Source organism: Elephantulus edwardii, unplaced genomic scaffold, assembly GCF_000299155.1.
Source record: "Elephantulus edwardii isolate Elephantulus edwardi_28Jun2011 unplaced genomic scaffold, EleEdw1.0 scaffold00057, whole genome shotgun sequence".
In the NCBI taxonomy this organism is placed as follows: domain Eukaryota; kingdom Metazoa; phylum Chordata; class Mammalia; order Macroscelidea; family Macroscelididae; genus Elephantulus; species Elephantulus edwardii.
In genome coordinates, this window is record NW_006399807.1 from 13,366,454 (window position 1) to 13,386,494 (window position 20,041).

Sequence of the window (20,041 nt, forward strand, 5' to 3'; positions counted from 1 at the left end):
TGTAAATGTTCATTAAAATTATTAAATAAAAAAAAATCATGGATTGCCAACAGGAAAAAAAAATTATACTTTTTAAAAAAGAATAGGCATAAATGAACAAAAGAAAATTCTGAGACTTGATTCATTAAGTACAAGGAAGGAATAGAGTAGTTGAGAACTTCAGGCCCGGGCCTAACAGATGACTGTCTGTTAAAATTAATAATAATAATATAATAATATTAATAAAGTTGTTATTGTTAATTGCCAGCAAGCCGAGCACAACTCATATTGACCCTATGATCAAAAGATCTTCAGCCTTTCTAGAACTATCTCATTTATCAAAGTTCACAGAGTTTCCAGAGGCATGTTGTCTAGGAAGTGGATGCCACCCCTGCTTCCAAACCTGTCTTAAACTGGGAGCTCCAACAAACACTGTCGACCGTGGGTAACTATTATGGAATCTGACACCCCAATGGCATAAGGTTCAGCAGCACAGCACTCCAGCTTACCTCAGAACAGAATATTGACAGAAGAGTGCTATACCACTTAGAAGAATGTTCCTCCAAAATATAATAACAACTGACTTTTAAACACAAAGGCCCTCCCTGACGTCTTGTTGACTCTAAACAAGAGCCTTAAATAAAAAAAAACAACCAATATAGTAGCAGGACGGTGGCCATGGAAGTCGGAATCCGCTAAGGAGTGTGTAACAACTCACCTGCCGAATCAACTAGCCCTGAAAATGAATGGCGCTGTAGCGTCGGGCCCATACCCGGCCATCACCTGAGTTACCTGCAACATACAGCAACCCTACATACAGCAACTCTGAACTCTGACCCCCTCCCTGTCCTGGGCCACTCTCACTATTTCTGACACACCAACCTCTACTGCCCAACCACCCTTACTGTCCCTCCACTGGGCATGATGTCATTCTCCAAGGACATAATAAAAAACAAAGACATAATAAAGTTACTTTCAAGAAAATGAGAACAGAACCAAGAGTTGATACAACTGACATTCAGGATGCACCCCAAAATTATTCAACATAGAAAGAACCAGGAAAAGGAACCAACTGTTCATGGAAAATGCAATCAATAATGTAAATCATGAGATGATCCACCCAGATGTTAAGAGTTACCAGAGAATTTAAAGCCACTAGGCTAACCTTTCCTCTAGAGGTAAAAGGTAATAGCCATGAAACAAAGTTCTCAGCAGAAAAGTACAAATTATAAAAAAATAACTAAATGGGAATTTTAGAAGTGAAAAATGCAGTAACTAGGCAGTACCTGGAAGTTGCCATGGCCGAGATAAGGATGGGTAACAGAGGGGTAACAGGCCCTGTGTGGGTACAGTGGGTGCAGTACAAGTTTGGGGGCCTACAGGCCTGCCTCTTGGAGTTTCTTTATGGAGGGAGACACAGTCTGGTGTGGTTGGGCGCAAGCACACACACATTCCTGGGAGGTGGCCATCAGAAAGAAAGAAAGAGAGAGAATGAGAGACAGAGAGACAGACAGACACACACACAGAAGACAGTGCTCCCTGGTCTATTCTGCCTTAGGGTGACTGTCCACTGGCTTTGAATCTCTCCCCCAGAGCACCTGAGGGACACACACATCAGCCTAACAGCCTCCACTGCATAGAATAAAGATGAGGAAAGTGCCAATGAACCTAAAATTAGATCTACAGGAATCATCAAATGTAAAGAAGAAGGATGAGAGAAAAAAAAAAAATAAACATATGCTCCAGAATTTGTGAGATAAATACACAAAGTCAAACACATGTAATTGGGAGTCACAAAAACAAAAGCAAAAAATATTGTGGTATAAAATTTATAGTGTTGCTGGAAATCCCCCAAATTTGGACATATATTAGAGATACATTAGAGATTTAGGAATATCAGAAAACATTAATAGGATAAATTCAAAGACAACTATGACAAAGTACATCAACAACCCAGTAAAAACAAAAGATAAGAAAAAAAATCTTGAAAGCAGCTAGTGAAAAAGAACATAATTTATGGAGGGAAACAATAGTCCAAATGACTGCAGATCTATCAAATAATATAGAGGCCGCGGGGATGGGGGAGGTGGTGAAGGAATGGGAAAGATTCAATGGGACTCAAAGAGACAGGGTGATAATATGACAGTGACTGGATATATGAAACAGAGTACTTATGAGTGAGGGTATGAAATACAATGTAAGTGAAAGATTGTGTAAAACACAGTTCATATGAATGAAACATAAAATAATTTTTAGAAGAAAATACAGAGACCAAAAGATAGTGGGAGGACATCTTTAAAATCCTGAAAGGAAATATCTACCCTAAATCCTGTAACAAAAATATCCTTCTGAAATGAAGAGAAAAGTGAAAGAACTGAAATAAAGTAAGAAAATCTGTCAGCAGGTATGCTTTACAATATAGTTCACATATGCCTATACATCGTCAACCATAACTAAAGAAAATTAGGTATGGAAACGACCATAATTGCAAGGCTTCTGCATTTTATGTGAAGTGGTACACTATTAACTATAATTAAATTATGAAAGGCTTGCTTACATGTCCTCAACCCCTGGAAAAACTTTAAAACAAAGAAAAACATAGCCAAGAAGCCCAGAGAAACATTAAAATGAAATACTTTTTAATAATAAAAAACCCCAAAACCCACTACATCCTACAACTACAGAATACAAATTCTTTACAAGTGCACACAAAGCATTCACTAAAATTGACTATATGGTGTGTTATAAAACAATTTTAGATCCTTTAAATAGGTACAAATCAAGAAGAGGGTAGTTTCAAACCACTACGGTATTAAATTAGAAATCAGTAACAAAAAGATCTCTAGGAAAATAACAAATAATGTGAAAATTATACAAAAAAACTTATAAAGAATGATGAGTGAAGTATTAAAAAAAAATCAAAAAGTAGAAAATAATTTGAACTGAATGACTGTGAAGATGCACCAATAAACATTCAGAATAAGCTAAAACAATGTTTAAACCAAGCTAAATAAATATATTGTCTTTAAGTTAGTAACAATTCACAGAGACCGTGAGTTTGGGCACTGTAGAAACATTCCATGGGGTCTTCTTGGTTGCAACCTTTACATAGCAGAAAATCAAGCCTTTCTTCTGTAGTAACAGCAGATGAGTAAGAATATGAACCTTTAAGTTAGTAGCTGAACATCTGTACCACCTCAAACAAACCCAAAAATCATCAAACTTCTTGTTGTCAAGTTGATTATGACTCACAGCAACCCTATAGGACAAAGAAGAACTGCCTGATTGGGTTTCCAAGAAACAATCTTCACAGAAGCACTGTCTATTTTTTCTCCCTATGGAGCAGATGGTGGGTTCAAACCACAGATCTATTGGTGACCAGCTACATGCTTAACTGTCACATTATGAGGACTCCTTTTGTGCCACCTATTGTTGTTAGGTGCCAGAGTGGCAGATGGACATGCTGCTTGATCCTGGCTATCCTCACAATCTCCGCTGTGTTTAGCCCATTGTTTACTATTATTATCCCAAGTCTTTTGAGAGTTTTCCTCTCCTTCACTGACCCTCTACCTTTCCAAGCATGAAGATTTTTTTTCCAAGAACTGGTCACTCCTGATAATATGCCTAAAGAATGTGAAACAATGTCATTCCTGACTCACAGAATACATATTTACTTCTTTCTAAAACAGATTATTATGTTCTTTTGGCACTTTATGTTATATTCAATACTATTTGCCAATATCACAAGTTAAAGGCATTAATTCTTCTTTGATCTTAATTATTCATCATCCAACTTTCACAAGCATATGAAGCAGCTGAAAAAAAATCATGACTTCAACTAGGCACACATTAGTCTTTAACCCGACATTCTTGCTCTACCTGCAGCATTGTGAAGGGGTCTCTGGACAGCAGATTTTCCTTATGCAATGCATACCATGGACTGCTAGGAGAACAAACAGGTTTGTCCTGGAGAAGGTGAAGCCAGAATGTCCCCTGGAGTCAAGGATTCTCAAGCTTCATCTGACACACTTTGGGCATGTTGCAAGGAGGGTCTGGGGTCTGGTCCTTGGAGAGGGACATCATGTTTGGGAGAGTGGAGGGATGGCACAGGAGAGGAAGACCCTCGATGAGATGGATCGATTCTGTGAGTGGAGTGGTGGGAATGAATGTGTTTGAGACAGCAAGGTTGGCACAGGACAGAACGGCATTTAAGGCTCTTGTACATAGGGTCACTATGAGTCGCAAGCGACTCGATGGCACATAACAACAACAAACAACAATACCTCATTGGATTACTTGACTGCTGCTTCCATGAAGTTGGCGATCAGAGTTCAAGTGAAATCACTGACAAATTCACTCTTTTCTCCATTAATTATGATGCTGCCTTTTGGTCCAGTTGTGAAGATTTTTATGTTGAGCTATAATCCATACTAAAGGATGTAGTCTTTGATCTTATACCACCTACAGATCTTAAGAATGCTCAGAGGTAAACTCGTTTTATATGCCATGGGGAATTGCTGTATCACTCCAACATTCACATTTACTCAGGGCCTCCAGAATGATACCTTATTTAGAAAAAGGGTCTTGGCAGTTAAAATTTTTTAAAATTAAGATCATATTATGTCAGGCTAACTCAACTCATAGTCATTGAGTAGCTCAACTGATAGTTGACCCTCCCGTAGGTTTTCAGAGGATGTAAATTGCATGGGAGGAGACTGTCCATCTTCCTCCCATGGAGCAGCTGGTGGATTTGAACTGTTTGCCTTTGAGTTGGCAACTCCTTATCCATTAGGCCATCACAGCCTTTAACTTTGTAAGACTAAAGTGGGCTCTATATCTAATTGACATTTCCTGGGTAATGCAAATAGGCAAGATGATCAGTTCCCATTGAAAGGTATCTCTTAAAAAAGGCCCAGAAATCTACATCTGAAAAATCAGCCAGTGAAGACCCTGTGGAGCATCATTCCAGTCTGACTACCTGAAATTACAACTGCTCGTTATCCCGGGTAGATGTTCACAGGGAGCTCTGGTGGCACAGTCTATAGAAAGTTACACTGCTCATTCAGAGGTGGTATCTCTCCAGTGGTTCAAATGCACCAGCAGTCCCAAAGGGAAAGGATGGGCAATCTCCTCCCATCCTTGAGGAGATTTACAACCTCAGAAAGCCAGTCAGAGGGTCAGCTATGAGTCAGTTCTGACTAAATGACATGAGTCCGAGGTTTTCATGTGTGTTCAGAGTAGCACTATGCTCCATGTGGGTTTTAAGGTTGTGATCCTTTGGAAACAGATTCCCAGTCTTTCAAGACACTGTTCGGTGCATTCAAACTGCTAATCTTTCAGCTAGTAGTCCACAGCATAACTGAGTCAGCCAAGGACTCCTGAAATGAGACTCAAATAACAATAAAAACAGTAATAAGGAATACTCTTTCTTTCCTTTTACTCTGTATTCTTAGCAGGTTAATGAAAGACAATTCTGTATCTGAACATAGGAGGGAAGGTTAAATCTGCAGGTTTTCTTCTCAGGTTGATTCTATTTCCAGCTACACTTCATATTCTGAAAATTACAACCTGAGTAATGTAAAAGATACTCAGTCCAAAATTCCTACTCCAGATAATAACAGTTTCATCTTTTATCTACAGCTTACCTTAATGTTCTCGAGTGGTTTCTAACAATCCACCTAGGCTTTCCAAAAAAAGTGACTTAAACGCAAAACTCACTGCTGTTGAATCAAGTCCAGTCAAATAAGTTCCAACTCATAAACCTTCCACTGAGTCTCCAAGGCTATAAATCTTAATAGAAGGAGACAGTCCATCTCTCTCCCTCTCAGCCATTAGGGGATTTGAACTGCCAGAAATGCATGGCCTTTTGGTTTGCAGAACACACTGTGACCTTAAGTCCCTGGAATTCACCCTGTACAGTACACTGGATGCTGCACAAGCCTTGTAACCTAATCATTAAGTTGAGTGAAGGCTGATGAAGATTTGACTCAGGAAAAAAAAATCTTCAATGTAACACCAGGTCTCATTTTCACAATACGCAGTTAGTGCCAAAGCTTTCAAAGAACCTCCTTGGAAAAATACAGGTTAGTGGATGATATGAGAGTTCTGAAATCAGACTTGGCATAATTTTTATATAAGTCTGCCTCACACAGTCTATTTTGCCAGAGGGTTCCAGGAGGGTCTTCTGAGTGGATTGCTTTCCCAATGTTTTAAGTTTATTAATCACAAATTTTGCTAACTCTGGGAACAGTACCAATAATGTATTATGTATTACTATTTTTAAAAGTGGAAGCTATTCCCCTCCATGGGAACTTCAATAAACAATAAATAATCAAGAAAATATGAAATTGAACAAAAATTTATGAACTATAAATTGTCGTATTTACACACACACATCCATCTGTAAGTTTACTGTACTGTAATGGCTTGCTTGCTGCTATGATGTTTGTATGTTAGAAATGAAGTCACTGGTATTCCAATAGATTTCTGTAGAGCCTCCAAACTAAGAAATACTAAGAAGAAAGTTTTGTACATCTACTTTCAAAAAATGAACCAATAAAAACCTTGTTGCTGGTATGTGTTGTCAACTTGCCTGCAACTCAGAGCAACCCTATATATAGCAGCTCTGAACACTGTCCTGTCCTGAGCCAGTTTCACTGCCTTTGGCACACCTATCCCCAGTGCCCCAGTTACTATATCAATCTATCTCATCCAGGGTCTTTCTCTCTTGCACTCTCCCTCCACCCTTCTGAGCATGATATCCTTCTCCTAGTATCAGTCCCTTCTGGCTACATGTCCAAAGTAGGAGAGGAAGAGCTTCAAAATCCTTGCCTCCAAGGAGAAACTTGGCTTCACCCTCTCTAAGCCAGACCTATTTGTTTTCTTGGTAGTCCATGGTATGTTCAAGACTTTTCTCCAGCACCATAGCTCAAAGGCATCAATTCTTCTGTCATCCTTCACCATCATCCAGTTCTCTGATGCATATCAAGTGACTGTGAAGACCATGGCCTGGATCAGGCACATCTTGTTCTCTAGACTAACGTTGTTTCTCAGTACTCTGGACAGGTCCCTGACAGTAAATTTACCTAATGCATTTCATTCCTTCTTTAAACCAAAATTATCTCATGAAGTCTTCTTAAAAATAAAAAAATACCTTAGCCTAACTAGTCAAAAAGGTCTGCTTTGAACACTATGTTCTTTTACAATCAAAATACCAGTTCAAACCAATAACAGGAGCCTTAGGAGACAGCGAATGTATGTTAATTAAAAAGGAACCAATCTGAGGAGGTTAAGAATGGCTGTACAAGTGGAAGAATATAATGTCATTTTTAATCAATGGTTTATGTTCTGTGGTATGTATTCTCAACAACATATATAAATAAAATTGACAGAACAGTAGTATAAAATAAACATTTATCTGTGTCCACACAAAGGGAGCTCTGGTGGCATAGTCCGTATGGACTTGGGCTGTTACTCCACAAAGAGCACCTCTGTGGAGGTTCAACTCCACCAGCGGCTCCACTGAAGAAAGACGGGCAATCTCCTCTCATGTCACTGACAGCCTCAAAAAACCCGCTGGAGAATCAGCTACGAGCTGGCTCCAGCAATGAGAGCTTATGTGCTCACTCAGAGATCATGAGATTCCCGCCCTGAATAGAAACTATCCCATTTTTCAGGAATCAGTTATGAATCACCTATCTAAAGAATTAATTCAAGCCTTTGAGATTTAACTTTTAATTGTTGTTCTATCTCTCATTTACTATGGAATTTGAGAATTAAAAATAAACCAAAACAGTAAGTTTCTCAATACTCCCATCTATAACTTGAATCCACTTACAAGCTTATAGATGACAGTGAATAAAGTAATAAATTTCACCAAATAAAACACAATAACCGAGGTATCTAAGGTAGGGTACAGATCAGAGAAATCTTCTTTCTCAGCCTAGCAGGCAAATCTGAGACACAGAGAGAAGTAAAATTTGTCAAAACCCACTGCCTGGAGGTTGAACCATAAACAAGAATGAAATACAGAATGAAGAAGGAGTGAAGAGTTCTGTTGTGTTCTGAAAACAAAAAAGGAGAACCTACAAGTGGGAGAGAATCTGAAGGAATCAGCTATCAGCTATGCGCCCAACAACTATAAAAGACACATAAAATTTCAACAATGAAACAAAAAGACATCTAGTTAAAAAAACTGGTCAATGATTTGAAATAGCCAACAAGCACATGAAAATGATGATCAATATCATTTAGTCATTAGGGAAATAACACAGCAATTCTAAAACAGTTGAGAATGTATGAAAGTTGATTAATACAATAAACAAGAGTTGTAAATGGGAAATGTTTAGGAGGGAGCAAAACAAAAAGAAAATGACAATATGAGGAACAACAGTATAAATAGAATGCACACTGAATATGGCAATCACGGCTTCGATTTTTGTGGCATGCTCACACATGCAGGTTCGCCAGTATGCTGACCAACCCTCCTACACAGAAACCTAAACCTTCCTGCAGAGGAGACTGAATCCTGGGAGACAGTGAGCAGTGATCTGTGTACCATCTATATACCTATTCCCAGAATACTAGGCGGTATAGAAACTAAGGAATCGTTCTTGCAAGTTTCTACTTGTCATGAAGCCCAAAATTAACACCTGAATCATAGCACACAGGAACCAGATTCTGAGATTTTCCATTACTAATAAATTCTGGTTAGAAACAAGTCATCCTAACTCATGAACAAGAAAAGTATGCTACTGTTTATAGTTATTGGGCTGAAGATAAAACAAAAGGTCTGCTGAATGTCAACTATTTCTTACACTGCTTTGTGGCCAAAGTTTATATCTGAATTTTTCTGCTGAAAGCAATTAAATGATGGCAGCTAGAAGGTCCTTTTGCCAAAGCTTATGACCTGTCACTATGGTCTTCTATTGTTCATAGAGTGTTGACAGGATGTTGGAGAAGGTGCAGCCCGAGTGCTCCTTGGAGGCAAAGATGGGGAGGCTTCATCTCACATCCTTTGGGTATGTTGCTAGGAGAGGCTACTCCTTGGAGAAGGATATCGTGCTTGGGAAGGTAGAGGGATGGCAAAGGAGAGAAAGATCCTCAACCAGGTAGACTGACATAGTAACTGCAGCAATGGGCTAGAGTGTGTCAGAGATTGTGAGGACAACAAAGGACAGGACAGGGTTCAGATCTATTTATTGTTCATAGGGTTGCTATGAGTCATACTCAACTCCACAGCACCTAAATCTGTCAAAGGTGCCCCAACAAGAACCAGAGCCCAAGGGTCCTTGGTTCCCAGGCAAGCATTCCTTTTAGAGCATCATAATGTCTCAGGAAAAGAAAAAAAAAGTTTTAAGTTCCTAAGATCTATTATTTTTATTCTCATGTCCAACACACTACTCAGAATGTTGTTAATCCTTCTATCATTTTTAATCACAATGTAGCTGAACTACCTTAACCCTTCATGTATAAGCCATGTCTGTCTCCCTTAATTTCTTGCTAAATAATAAAGAATGAAAAGGGGAGAAGGGTAGGACTCTAGACTGTATGGAACCATAGAGGCTGATGAACCCCTGAAAGTACTTCTCTGAAATAATCTTTAAAATCATCTTTAAAAATTAAACCCAAAAATATCCACTTAAGTTTTCTTAAAATTAAGCAATGCTGATGTTGTTATTGTGCGCCATTGAGTCTGAACAACCCATAGTGAGTTTTCAGAGGCAATTTTAAATAGAAGAAAACACGATGGTAAAATATACGAATTATAGTCACCTATTTTGTTACCTTGGCTGCTTTATTAACTTTGTCTTCATTTTCTCTCTTATACACAAACACTGAAGCAAATTTGCCATCTTGCAGGACAGCTGGATAAACCGCAACTCCAGAAGGTAAGGTGAATGGTGGTTCTTTCAGTGTATAACTTTTTAAAGCACTGTTCTCTGATCCCATGCCTTATACAGTGAGGCTGTTCTGTAGCTCCTCTCCAAAGCTGAGCAGACCTAAAAAAATATGAAGAATGTGCAAATGTTAGATCCGCCTGTAACATGAGCAAGCTGACAATCAAAATGTACCCATACATAACCATTCGAACCTACCAATTTCTGTAATCATCCTAAATTAGGTCATTTGTCAATAAAAATAGTAAATGCTCAGCAAGTTATAAGCAATGTTTACCAATGAATAAGTCACAGTGGTCAAGAAAAAAAACATTTAATCAACTTAACAGAGGCAATCACTGCCTTTATCTTTTCCTGATATACACATTTCAAACTTTCAATGCAGAAACCAAAACCAAAAACCAAACTCACTGCCATTAAATCAGCTTGAACTTCCAGCAAGTTCAGAGACTATAAATCTTTACAAGAGAAAGCCTCATCTCTCTCCCTTTCACAAAGTGGCTGAACACCTTTCAGTTACCAGTTAAGTCACACACTGACTAACATCAAGCCTCCTTTCCATGAATAAAGGCAGTAAGAAAGAAATCTGTAATTCTTCACTCATTCTATATATCCTATCTCATCTAAAGGAAAATCTTAAAAAAACTTCACTATTCAAAAATGCTGACATATATCAATTGGTATACCATCTATTCCCAGGGCCTTATTTTTTGCCATTTCCTTCAAAGCAGCCTGAACTTCTTTCATCACCATAGGCTCTTGCTCATATGTTGTTCCATGAAATTCTTCTGTGTCTGCCAATTCTTTTTGATACAGTGACTCAGTATATTCTTTCCATCTTCTTTTAATACTTCCTGAATCATTTAATATTCTGCTGAAAGCATCCTTCATTATAGCAACTTGAGGTTGAATTTGTTCTTCAGTTCCTTGAGCTTAAGAAATGCTGAGCGAGTTCGGCCCTTTTGATTTTCTGACTCCAACTTGTTGCACATTTCATTGTAATATTTTACTTTGTCATCCCGGGCTGCCCTTTGGAATCTTCTGTTCAGCTCTTTAGTATCTTGAATTCTTCCTTGTGCTTTGGCTTCTCTGCACTCCAGTGCAATTTTCAGAGTCTCTTCTGACATGCATTTTGGTCTTCTTTTCCTCTTCTGTCTTTGCAAGGACCGTTTGTACTATTCCTGGATGATACCCTTGATATCCTCCCACAGCTCGTGTGGTCTCTGCTCATTAGTGTTCAAGGTCTCAAACCTGTTCCTGAGATGGTTCTGAAATTCAGGTGGGATAGACTCAAAGTCATATTTCAGTTGTCGTGGATTTGGTTTAATTTTCCTCAACTTCAGCTTGAACTTGCAAATGAGAAGTTGGTGGTCTGTTCCACAATCAGCTCCTGGCCTAGTTTTCGCACTGATATTGAGCTTCTCCAGCGGTTCTTTCCACAGATGTAATCAATCTGATTCCTATGCATACCATCAGGTGAAATCTATGTATATAACCTGTGTTTATGTCTCTTAAAAAACGTATTTGCTATGAATAAGTCATTGATTGTGCAAAATCCAGTCATTCTCTCTCCAGCTCCATTTCTGTCACCAAGTCCATGTTTTCCAAATACTCTGTTCTCAACTTTTGCATTCCAGTCACCCATTATTATCAATGCATCTAGATTGCATGGCTGGGCTCTATGAGGAGAAATGTGGGGTCAAGAGTGGTGGAAGATCTATCAACAATCTGCGTTATGTAGATGACACAACCCTGCTTCCTGAAACTGAGGAGGACCTGACGCGCTTGCTGCAGAGGGTCAAGGACTGCAGCCTCCAATATGGATTGAGGTTCAATGTCAAGAAGACAAAAATTCTCACCACTGGGCCAATTGGCAGCATCAGGATGGATGTTGAAGAGATTTAGACTCTTCACAGCTTTAGTTTGCTTGGCTCCACAGTCAACACTCTTGGCACCAGTAGCCAGGAAATGAAAAGGCATATTGCCATGGGAAAGTCTGCTGTTAGGGACCTCTCCGAAGTACTGAAGAGCAACGGTGTCTCTCTGGAGACTAAGGTGCATCTGATACAGGCCATTGTCTTTGCAATCACTTGTTATGCATCAGAGAGTTGGACAATGACCGAGGAGGATAGAAGGAGAATTGATGCTTTGAGCAGTGGTGCTGGAAAAGAGTATTGAGAGTATCATGGACTGCTAGGAAAACAAACAAGGATTCTGAGGCTCCGTCTAACATACTCTGGACATGTTTTAAGGAGAGACCGGTCCTTGGAGAAGGATATCACGCTTGGGAGGGTTGCGGGACAGCGCAGGAGTGGAAGGCCCTCTATGAGGAAGATTGATTCGGTGACTGGGGTAATCGGGATGGGAGTGTCAGAGACAGTGTGATTGGCCACAGGACAGAGCAGAGTTTAGGGCTATTGTACATAGGGTTGCTATGAGTCGCAAACGACTAGACCGCACATAACAACGAGGACAACATTCAAAAATGTTAAAACTTCTCTCTGTATAAAACTACTTTAAATTGTAAAAGAAAATAGCACAAGGTGGTAACATTTTAACAAGTACAAAAAACATGTTAACAAATAAAATGTCTACCTGCACCAAGCAAACAACATGTGAATATGAAGTGAAACAGCTCAGTGAAGAAATACACATGGTGATAAAGATGAGAAAAAGGTGCAGTCATCCTAAATAATGCTAAGTATATAATTACAAAACTACATCATTTCATATTAAAACACATATACACATACACATCAAATTCTAGGCAACACAAACTATACCGCTGTGTATCATTAAGTGAATTCTAACTCATGACAACCCTGTAAGACTACACAAGTTTCCTAGGCTGAAATCTTTATGGGTGCAAATGATCAGGTCTTTTCTCCCACTGATATTTCATTTAGCAACCAATCACTTAACCCTCATACCACCAGATTCCATATATAATCGATAGTAGCTACTACCATAGGCTGTGTTCTCTAAAGAAGCTAAGCCAGTTAAGTGTATACAGTCATGTACTGATCAATATCCATGAAACAGGACATTGTGAAACTGGACATTATGGGCATATACCCAAATTGGGAGTAACAGTGTTTACCACTGTATTGTTTAAGAACCTCTTGTTTCACTTCCAAACCATATTTCTCCTTTGCCTCTTGTTTCTACTATCATTAGCACTGATTCTACTGTATTTAGGAGCTATGATGTTCTTCATGACATTTTAGAAATAAAACACAGAAATTACAATAGTCAACAGACATGTGATACACAAAACTGAATGATGTTGCCTACAGTCAAAGCATAAACACAATTATAAACTTATTTCTAAAATCACAATTAAAAAATACAGTACATAGGAGGAGATTGTCAGTTGTTTGCAGAGTGACTGATGGATTCCAACAGCCTGAGAGAGACTTGGCCTTTGGGTTAGTACTACAACTCCCTGAGGACCACCAGAGCACACTCGCTCGCACTCTCTCTCTCTCTCTCACACACACACACACACACACACACTCCATCAGTCATAGTACAAATGGATGTCAGGTGGTACATGACTATATAAATAAATAGAAAATTATTTCAAGCAAATGGCTTATATAGTTGTGGAGGCTGGCCAAGTTCTAATTCTGTCAGAAGTCAGACTGGAGACTTTTCCTGACCTATGACTTTACAGAGGGGCTGGGCTGGTAAACCCAAAACCAACAGGTCTGATGGCAGTCTGTTGGCTCATATCCCCAAAACTGAAGGTTAGATAATTATGAGCCTGATTTGGAATCAAGAAGGAGTACGTGGGCATTAAGACCAATACTGTAAAAACAGAAAGATTACTAGCAAGATGTGCACACAAGTCCAAAGGGAGAAGGTGCTGATTGCCTTCGAGTCAGGCACAACTCCTAGCAACTCTATGAACAAAAGACCTGAAGCCTTTCTAGAACTAGAACTCACACAGTTATCAAAGTTCATAGTTTCCGGAGGCATTGTTTAGGAAGAGGATGCCATTCCTGCTTCCAGAAAAGGGGGGGGGGCAGAAGGGGAGGGAAGAAAGAAAGGGGCTGATGGTGGGAATGGGGGTTCCAGAGTTTGGTGGGCAGAGCAAGGGAATAAAGCAAAGAGGAAAGAACCAGTGGGGACGTGAAAAGGTGGGATAATAGTGGTCATCATCAATGAAGATAAATTTATAAAATACAGTGTATGCAAATGATAATATGAAACAATGTGAACTGAAGAAAGAGTGAAACACAATGTATACAATATTTGCATGCAAACCAATATAAAAAAAAGGTGTATTCCATTGTATAAAAAAAAAGAGTACTTGAGTTTTGTCAAGCCACACCATACAGAAATATTCCTTGTATCAAGTCACTAAATGGAGGATAATTACACAATACTGAGAAACATGACCAAGTCAAGTTGGCAAGCAATATTAACTATCACAGTGATAGAAAACAGACCATGAAATGCCTGAGATGAGGCAGGGAGCAGGGAGGAAGGTCATGAGTGTGGGTAGGACCACAAAGGGCCATGAAGAAATTTTGTGAGATGGATCTGTTTATTAGCTTGATTATGATGATGATAACAGAAACACCAAAATTTATAAAATTCTACACTTTAACTATGTTAAATTTAGCATTTTAATCAATTATAGAAAATATTAATAAAGTGAGATATTAAATATATAAAGTTATTTTTAAAATATACATTTAAAAAGTTAAAATAAATATACTAAAATGTTAACAGAAGTTTGCTATGGGTAGTGTGTATGTGTGTGTACATAAGTTTCTCAGAATCTAAGAATTTCTGAGGGTAAGAACTGTTCTGCAGTACATTCACTGAATTATGTACCTAGCAATTTATCTTAAGAATGTTGTGGTCAGATGCCATCGAGTTAGCTCCAACTCACAGCAGCTTTATCTTACTTGGCTCTGTAACTGACACTGTTGGTACTAGCAGTCAGAAGATAAGGAGACTCATCGAACTCAGAAAAATCTGCAGTTAGGGACCTTTCCAAATTATTGAGGAGTAGTGAAGTCACTTAAAGGACTAAGGTTTGTCTGATTCAGGCCATGGTCTTTCCAATCACCTGCTATGCATTTGAGAGCTGGACAATGAATGAAGATGAAAGAAGAATTGATACCTTTGAGCTGTGGTGTTAGAGAAGAGTCCTGAACATTCCATGGACAGCCAAAAGAACAAATATGTCTTAAGAGGATACAACCAGAGTGCTTTCTGGAGGCAAAAATGATGAAGCTCTGCTTCACATAGTTGGGGCTATTCCTTGGAGAGGGACATGATGCTAGGAAGGGTGGAGGATCGGTGGAGGAAGACCTTCAACCAGGTAGTGACAAGGTGACTGCTGTAATGGGCTCTCGTGTGAGGGAAGTGTGAGGGTAACGCAGGATAGAATAGGGTTCAGATCTTTTGTTCATAGGGTTGCTATGGGTTGTACTTGACTAGACAGCACTTAATAAGAACACCACAACAACTCTTATTTACCAAACAACAAAATACTTCCTCATCCTGTACCATCCTCACAATCTATGTAATGCTTAAGCCCACAGTTACAACCAGTTTGTCAATCCACAGTGCTGAGGGAACTTCTCTTTCCCACTGACCCTCTAACCAAGCACAATAGTTTTTCCCAGGGATTGTACCCCTGCCTCAATAATATGCCAAATGTTTGTGAGACCATCCTCATCTTCAAAGCAGCTTGTAGGGTACACTTCCTTCAAGAAAGATTTGTTCCTTTAGCAGCCCCTGATACATGTCAGTATTCGTCACCAACAAAACAATTCAAAGGCACAGACGCACCTGAGCTGCTTCAAGTAAAAGGGTTTGACTGATTCTAAGGCCATCAGGTGAGGTAGTGAGGAAAGTGATTTGGAAACCCGGCTTCCTAAAGCCTTCAGATACAGGACGATAACGTGTCCCTTTAAACTGTTTGTGGTGGTGGTTGTTATGTGCTGTCAATTGCGACTCATAGCAACTCTATGTACAGCAGCCCTGAACCCTGCTCTGTCCTGTGCCAATCTCACTGTCTCTGACACACCCACCCTCATTACCCCAGTCATTGCATCAATCCATCTCATTGATGGTCTCTTTCTCAGTCCCTCTTCCCTTTCCAAGCATGATGTCCCCCTCCTTGCAATATGCCCAAAGTATGTCAGACAAAGCCTCAGAATCTTTGCCTCCAAGGAGCAGCCTGGTTGCACCCTCTCTAGGTTGAACTTGTTTGTTCTCCTGGCAGTCCATGGTATATTCAACACTGTTCTCCAGCACCACTGTTCTCCAGCACCACTGTTCTCCAGCACCACAGTTCAAAGGCATTAATTCTTTCTTTAATCCCTAGTCATTGTCCAGCTCTCTGATGCATAACAAGCAACTGCGAAGACTATGGCCTGGATCTATAAATAATTTGTTCCTCTCTCCTAACTTAAAGGAAAAGCTGGTGGCCTAGTGGTAAGGAGCTGGGCTGCAATCCCAAAGGCACATAGTTCAAATCCACCAGTTGCTCCAAGGGAAAAAGATGGGCATTTCCCTTCCATGTGATTAAGTGCCTCTGAAAAACTACCAGAAAGTCAGCTATAGGTGCGCTCCAACTCGATTGTACACAACAACACTAACCTAACCCACTGCGTGGTGCTGTGACACTTTGCTGCTTTAACTGCAGCCAACAAAACCCTAAGGAGCAGTTCTGGTCTGTACACAAAGGGCTGTCATAAATTGTTAGACTCCACCGCAACTGATTTAGTGTTGGTTTAAGCTTCTCCCCTAGTGTTTACTCTCCTGCTGCCAACCAGCTACCTCTGTTCTTGCCAAATTCCTGCTTGCCACAGCACTGATCATGGCATCCTTTTGCTTTCAGTTTGCTGCTAATATGCTATTTCTTCTTAGTTAAAGTTCTTAGACAAAGTTTGGGCCAATTTAGCATTTTATCCATTATCTTCACAAACTATCTTTTGCCAATTGACCTAGATGTCACCCCAGACTATGATCCGTCATCTTCAAATCCAGTAGTTCTTGATATCTAAATAGTTTCTATATCTTGTCCCCCTATGTGCTCTTTTATATTTACAAGAATACGTGTAACATTTACAAATATGTGTGTAAAAATACATACATACCGATATGTATTTGCAGCTATACACCAATAACTTTCATTTATTTAATGGGAATATTTACCTAAGTATCTAGGATAGAAGGAGAATTGATGCCTTTGAGCTGTGGTGTTTGTTGGAGAAGAGTATTAAAGGTACCATGGACTGCCAAGAAAACAAACAGATTCATCCTAGAGAGGGTTAAACCAGGCTGCTCCTTGGAGGCAAGGATTCTGAGGTTTCATCTGACATACTTTGGACATGTTGTAAGAAAAGACAGGTCCTTGGAGAGGGACATCATGCTTGGGAGGGTAGAGGGATGGCACAGGAGGGGAAGACCCTCTATGAGGTGGACTGATACAGGGACTGGAGTAATCAGGATGAGTGTGTCAGAGCCAGTACATTTGGCACAAGACAGAGCAGAATTTAGGGCTGTTGTACATAGGGTCGCCATGAGTTGCAAGCAACTCGATGGCACATAACAATAACAACAACATCTACTCACAAATTACTACTAGCTGTTACTGCTCCTGCAGGACTGTGTATGTTATAGGCTTTGCAGCAGCTGTCATTTATTCTCCTGTTTTCCTCAGTGTCTCCCCTTTTCTTGGTTCCGTTGTAATCAATTCTCCCATATTCTGTATGGCCTTTCACTTCACTAGAGTAAACGCTTCTCTACACTGCAGGTGACTCAAGAGCACAAACAAAACATAACAAAAACATACTACATGGTTGGTTTTTATTTAAGCCTCTTGTTTAGAGTCAACAAGACCTTGACCTTGTTGGCCTCTGAATTTTTTGTTGTTGTTGTTGTTGTGAGCAGCTCTGATTTAATATTCAGTAAAAACATTAAAACCTTATAGAACAAGAACCACTATTAAAAACAAACAAACAACAAACCCAAACACCTAAAAGCTAACAACAGGAGTCCTCAAAGTCCCCCAGGATCTATTGGCCTCTGTATTTAAAAGTCAGCTGTTATTATATTTTGGAGGAACATTCTTCTAAGTGGTACAGCATTCTTCTGTCAATATGCTGTACTAAGGTATCCTAGGGTTGCTGTGATGCTGAACATTGTGCCACTGGTGTGTCAAATACTATAATGGTTAGGCATGGTGGATAGTGTTTGGTGGAGCTCCCAGTTCAAGACAGGTTTGGAAGCAGGAGTGACATCTTCTTCCTAAACAACATGCTTCTGGAAACTCTATGAACTTTGATAAACGACGATTGTTTTAGAAAGCCTTCGCTATGAACTATGCTGGACTCGATGGTGAGCAACAACTCTCTAGTTAGTGGATGTCTCTCCCTAGCAACCAACAATATTTTGTTCTGTGTGTGAAATTCTTCTTGGTGGTCTTGTATTTCTTTTTTACTTTTTTTACTCAACATACTATTCTCCAGAAAAATTACTCTTTTTGAGGCAAATCTTGCCTCAAAAACCTATCAATCAGACTGAAGGGATAAGTTAAAGGTTAAGTCAACAACATATACTTGACACACATGTCAAGAAGAATAACAAGAGAATCTATCAACTGGGGAAAAAAATGGTTACAATAAATCTTTGACAAAATTCACAGAACACTTCAATGCCTCAACAAAAAGACATACAACCCAATTTAAAAACATGGAAAGATAGTCACCAAAGAAGACATTAGGCAGGTTAACAAACATATGAAAGAAGCTAGTGATCATCAGGGTGAGAGACCACAGCTATAATCAGATCTCCCTCCCACCATCCCCACTCCAGCCACAATGGCACGGATCAAAAAGGGGAACAAATGCTAACAAGGCTGTGGGAAAACTGGAACTCATTCACTTCTAAGGAATGCAAAATGATACATCCTCAGGGAGCTCTGATGGCCTAGTGGAAAGAAGCTGCGCTGCAATCCCGAAGGTGTGAGGTTCAAATCCACCAGATGCTCTGCTGGAAAAAGCTGGGCAATCTCTTCCTGTGCCAGTCAGATCTGATTCGACGGTACACAACAATTAAAAATAAAAAATCTTCACAAAAAACACTGTAAGTAAAAGGCAGAACCAGAAACACAAAAGGACCCAGCAATCCCCTCTTAAGTATACATTCTAGAGAACTAAGAGCTATGCCAGCGACAGTGCAACCCATGTTCATTGTAGCATAAGTCACAACAACAAAATGACAGAAAAAACTTACGTCCCATCAACAGATGAATGGATAAGCACACTGTGGTACATGCTGTGGAGTAATTATGCATCTGCAAAATAACTCCCAAACTGGAAGAATCTGGAGGGTGATAGGCCTGAACCACTGGACTTGAAGGCCAAGGATAATAGTGTGAGAGGACATCTAGGTCAACTAGCAAACAAAGTTTGTAAAGATAATGTTCACCATCCTTTTTTTTTTTAAGAAATCAAGACATGTTGCATTGAGGAAGTTTGCTGTCATGGACCTCTCCAAAATAAGTATGTCATATGCACATGCCTAAGACAAAGGTGCATCTGATTGAGTATTTTCAGTTGCTTCCTATGAATAAGGATGATAGGAGAATTAATGCTTTTGAACTTGAATAGTACTAAATAGATTGACCAAAAAGTAAATCTGGCTTGAAGTAATTTTTTTTTACTAAAAATCAGGGAAAGGTAGTTTATTCTGGCATGCTGTAGAAAAGGAGAAAGATAAAGATTTGGAGACTGGAACAGCCAGCAACCCAGCTAAACCCTGACAACTCCTTGAAGAAAGTGCTTTTGAAGGAAAGCTTTTGAGTAGCCATCTAAGAAGTCACCACTGGCCTCTTCTCAGTTGGAGCAAATGAGAATGAAGAAAAAGACTATGCAAAATTCCATCCAAAGGACTTCGCCTACAAGAACTATAGCCTCCTCTAAACAGAGATTAGAAGGAGGAAATGGTGGCCAGCGACCACTACCAACTGCCGTGATCAAGACCACAAAGACCTCCAAGTCAGAACAGACTCACAGCAGACCCTCCAGAGGTTTTCAGGAGGCTATAAATCACACTATGAGTCGCAAATGACTCGACGGCACATAACAACAACAATAAATCACACAGGAGGAGACTACCCATCTTTCTCCTAA

General features: G+C 39.6%; 1 protein-coding gene across 1 annotated transcript in view; it reads right to left on the bottom strand.

Moving 5' to 3' along the window:
* The window catches only part of SCYL3 (SCY1-like 3 (S. cerevisiae)), a 47,414-nt gene that overhangs the window by 22,975 nt on the left and 4,398 nt on the right, over positions 1–20,041 (bottom strand). The window contains exon 2 of the mRNA XM_006887459.1: positions 9,766–9,980. Coding sequence (XP_006887521.1) covers positions 9,766–9,930 — 165 coding nt within the window. The 5' untranslated portion in view covers positions 9,931–9,980. The remainder of the gene's footprint in view (positions 1–9,765; positions 9,981–20,041) is intronic.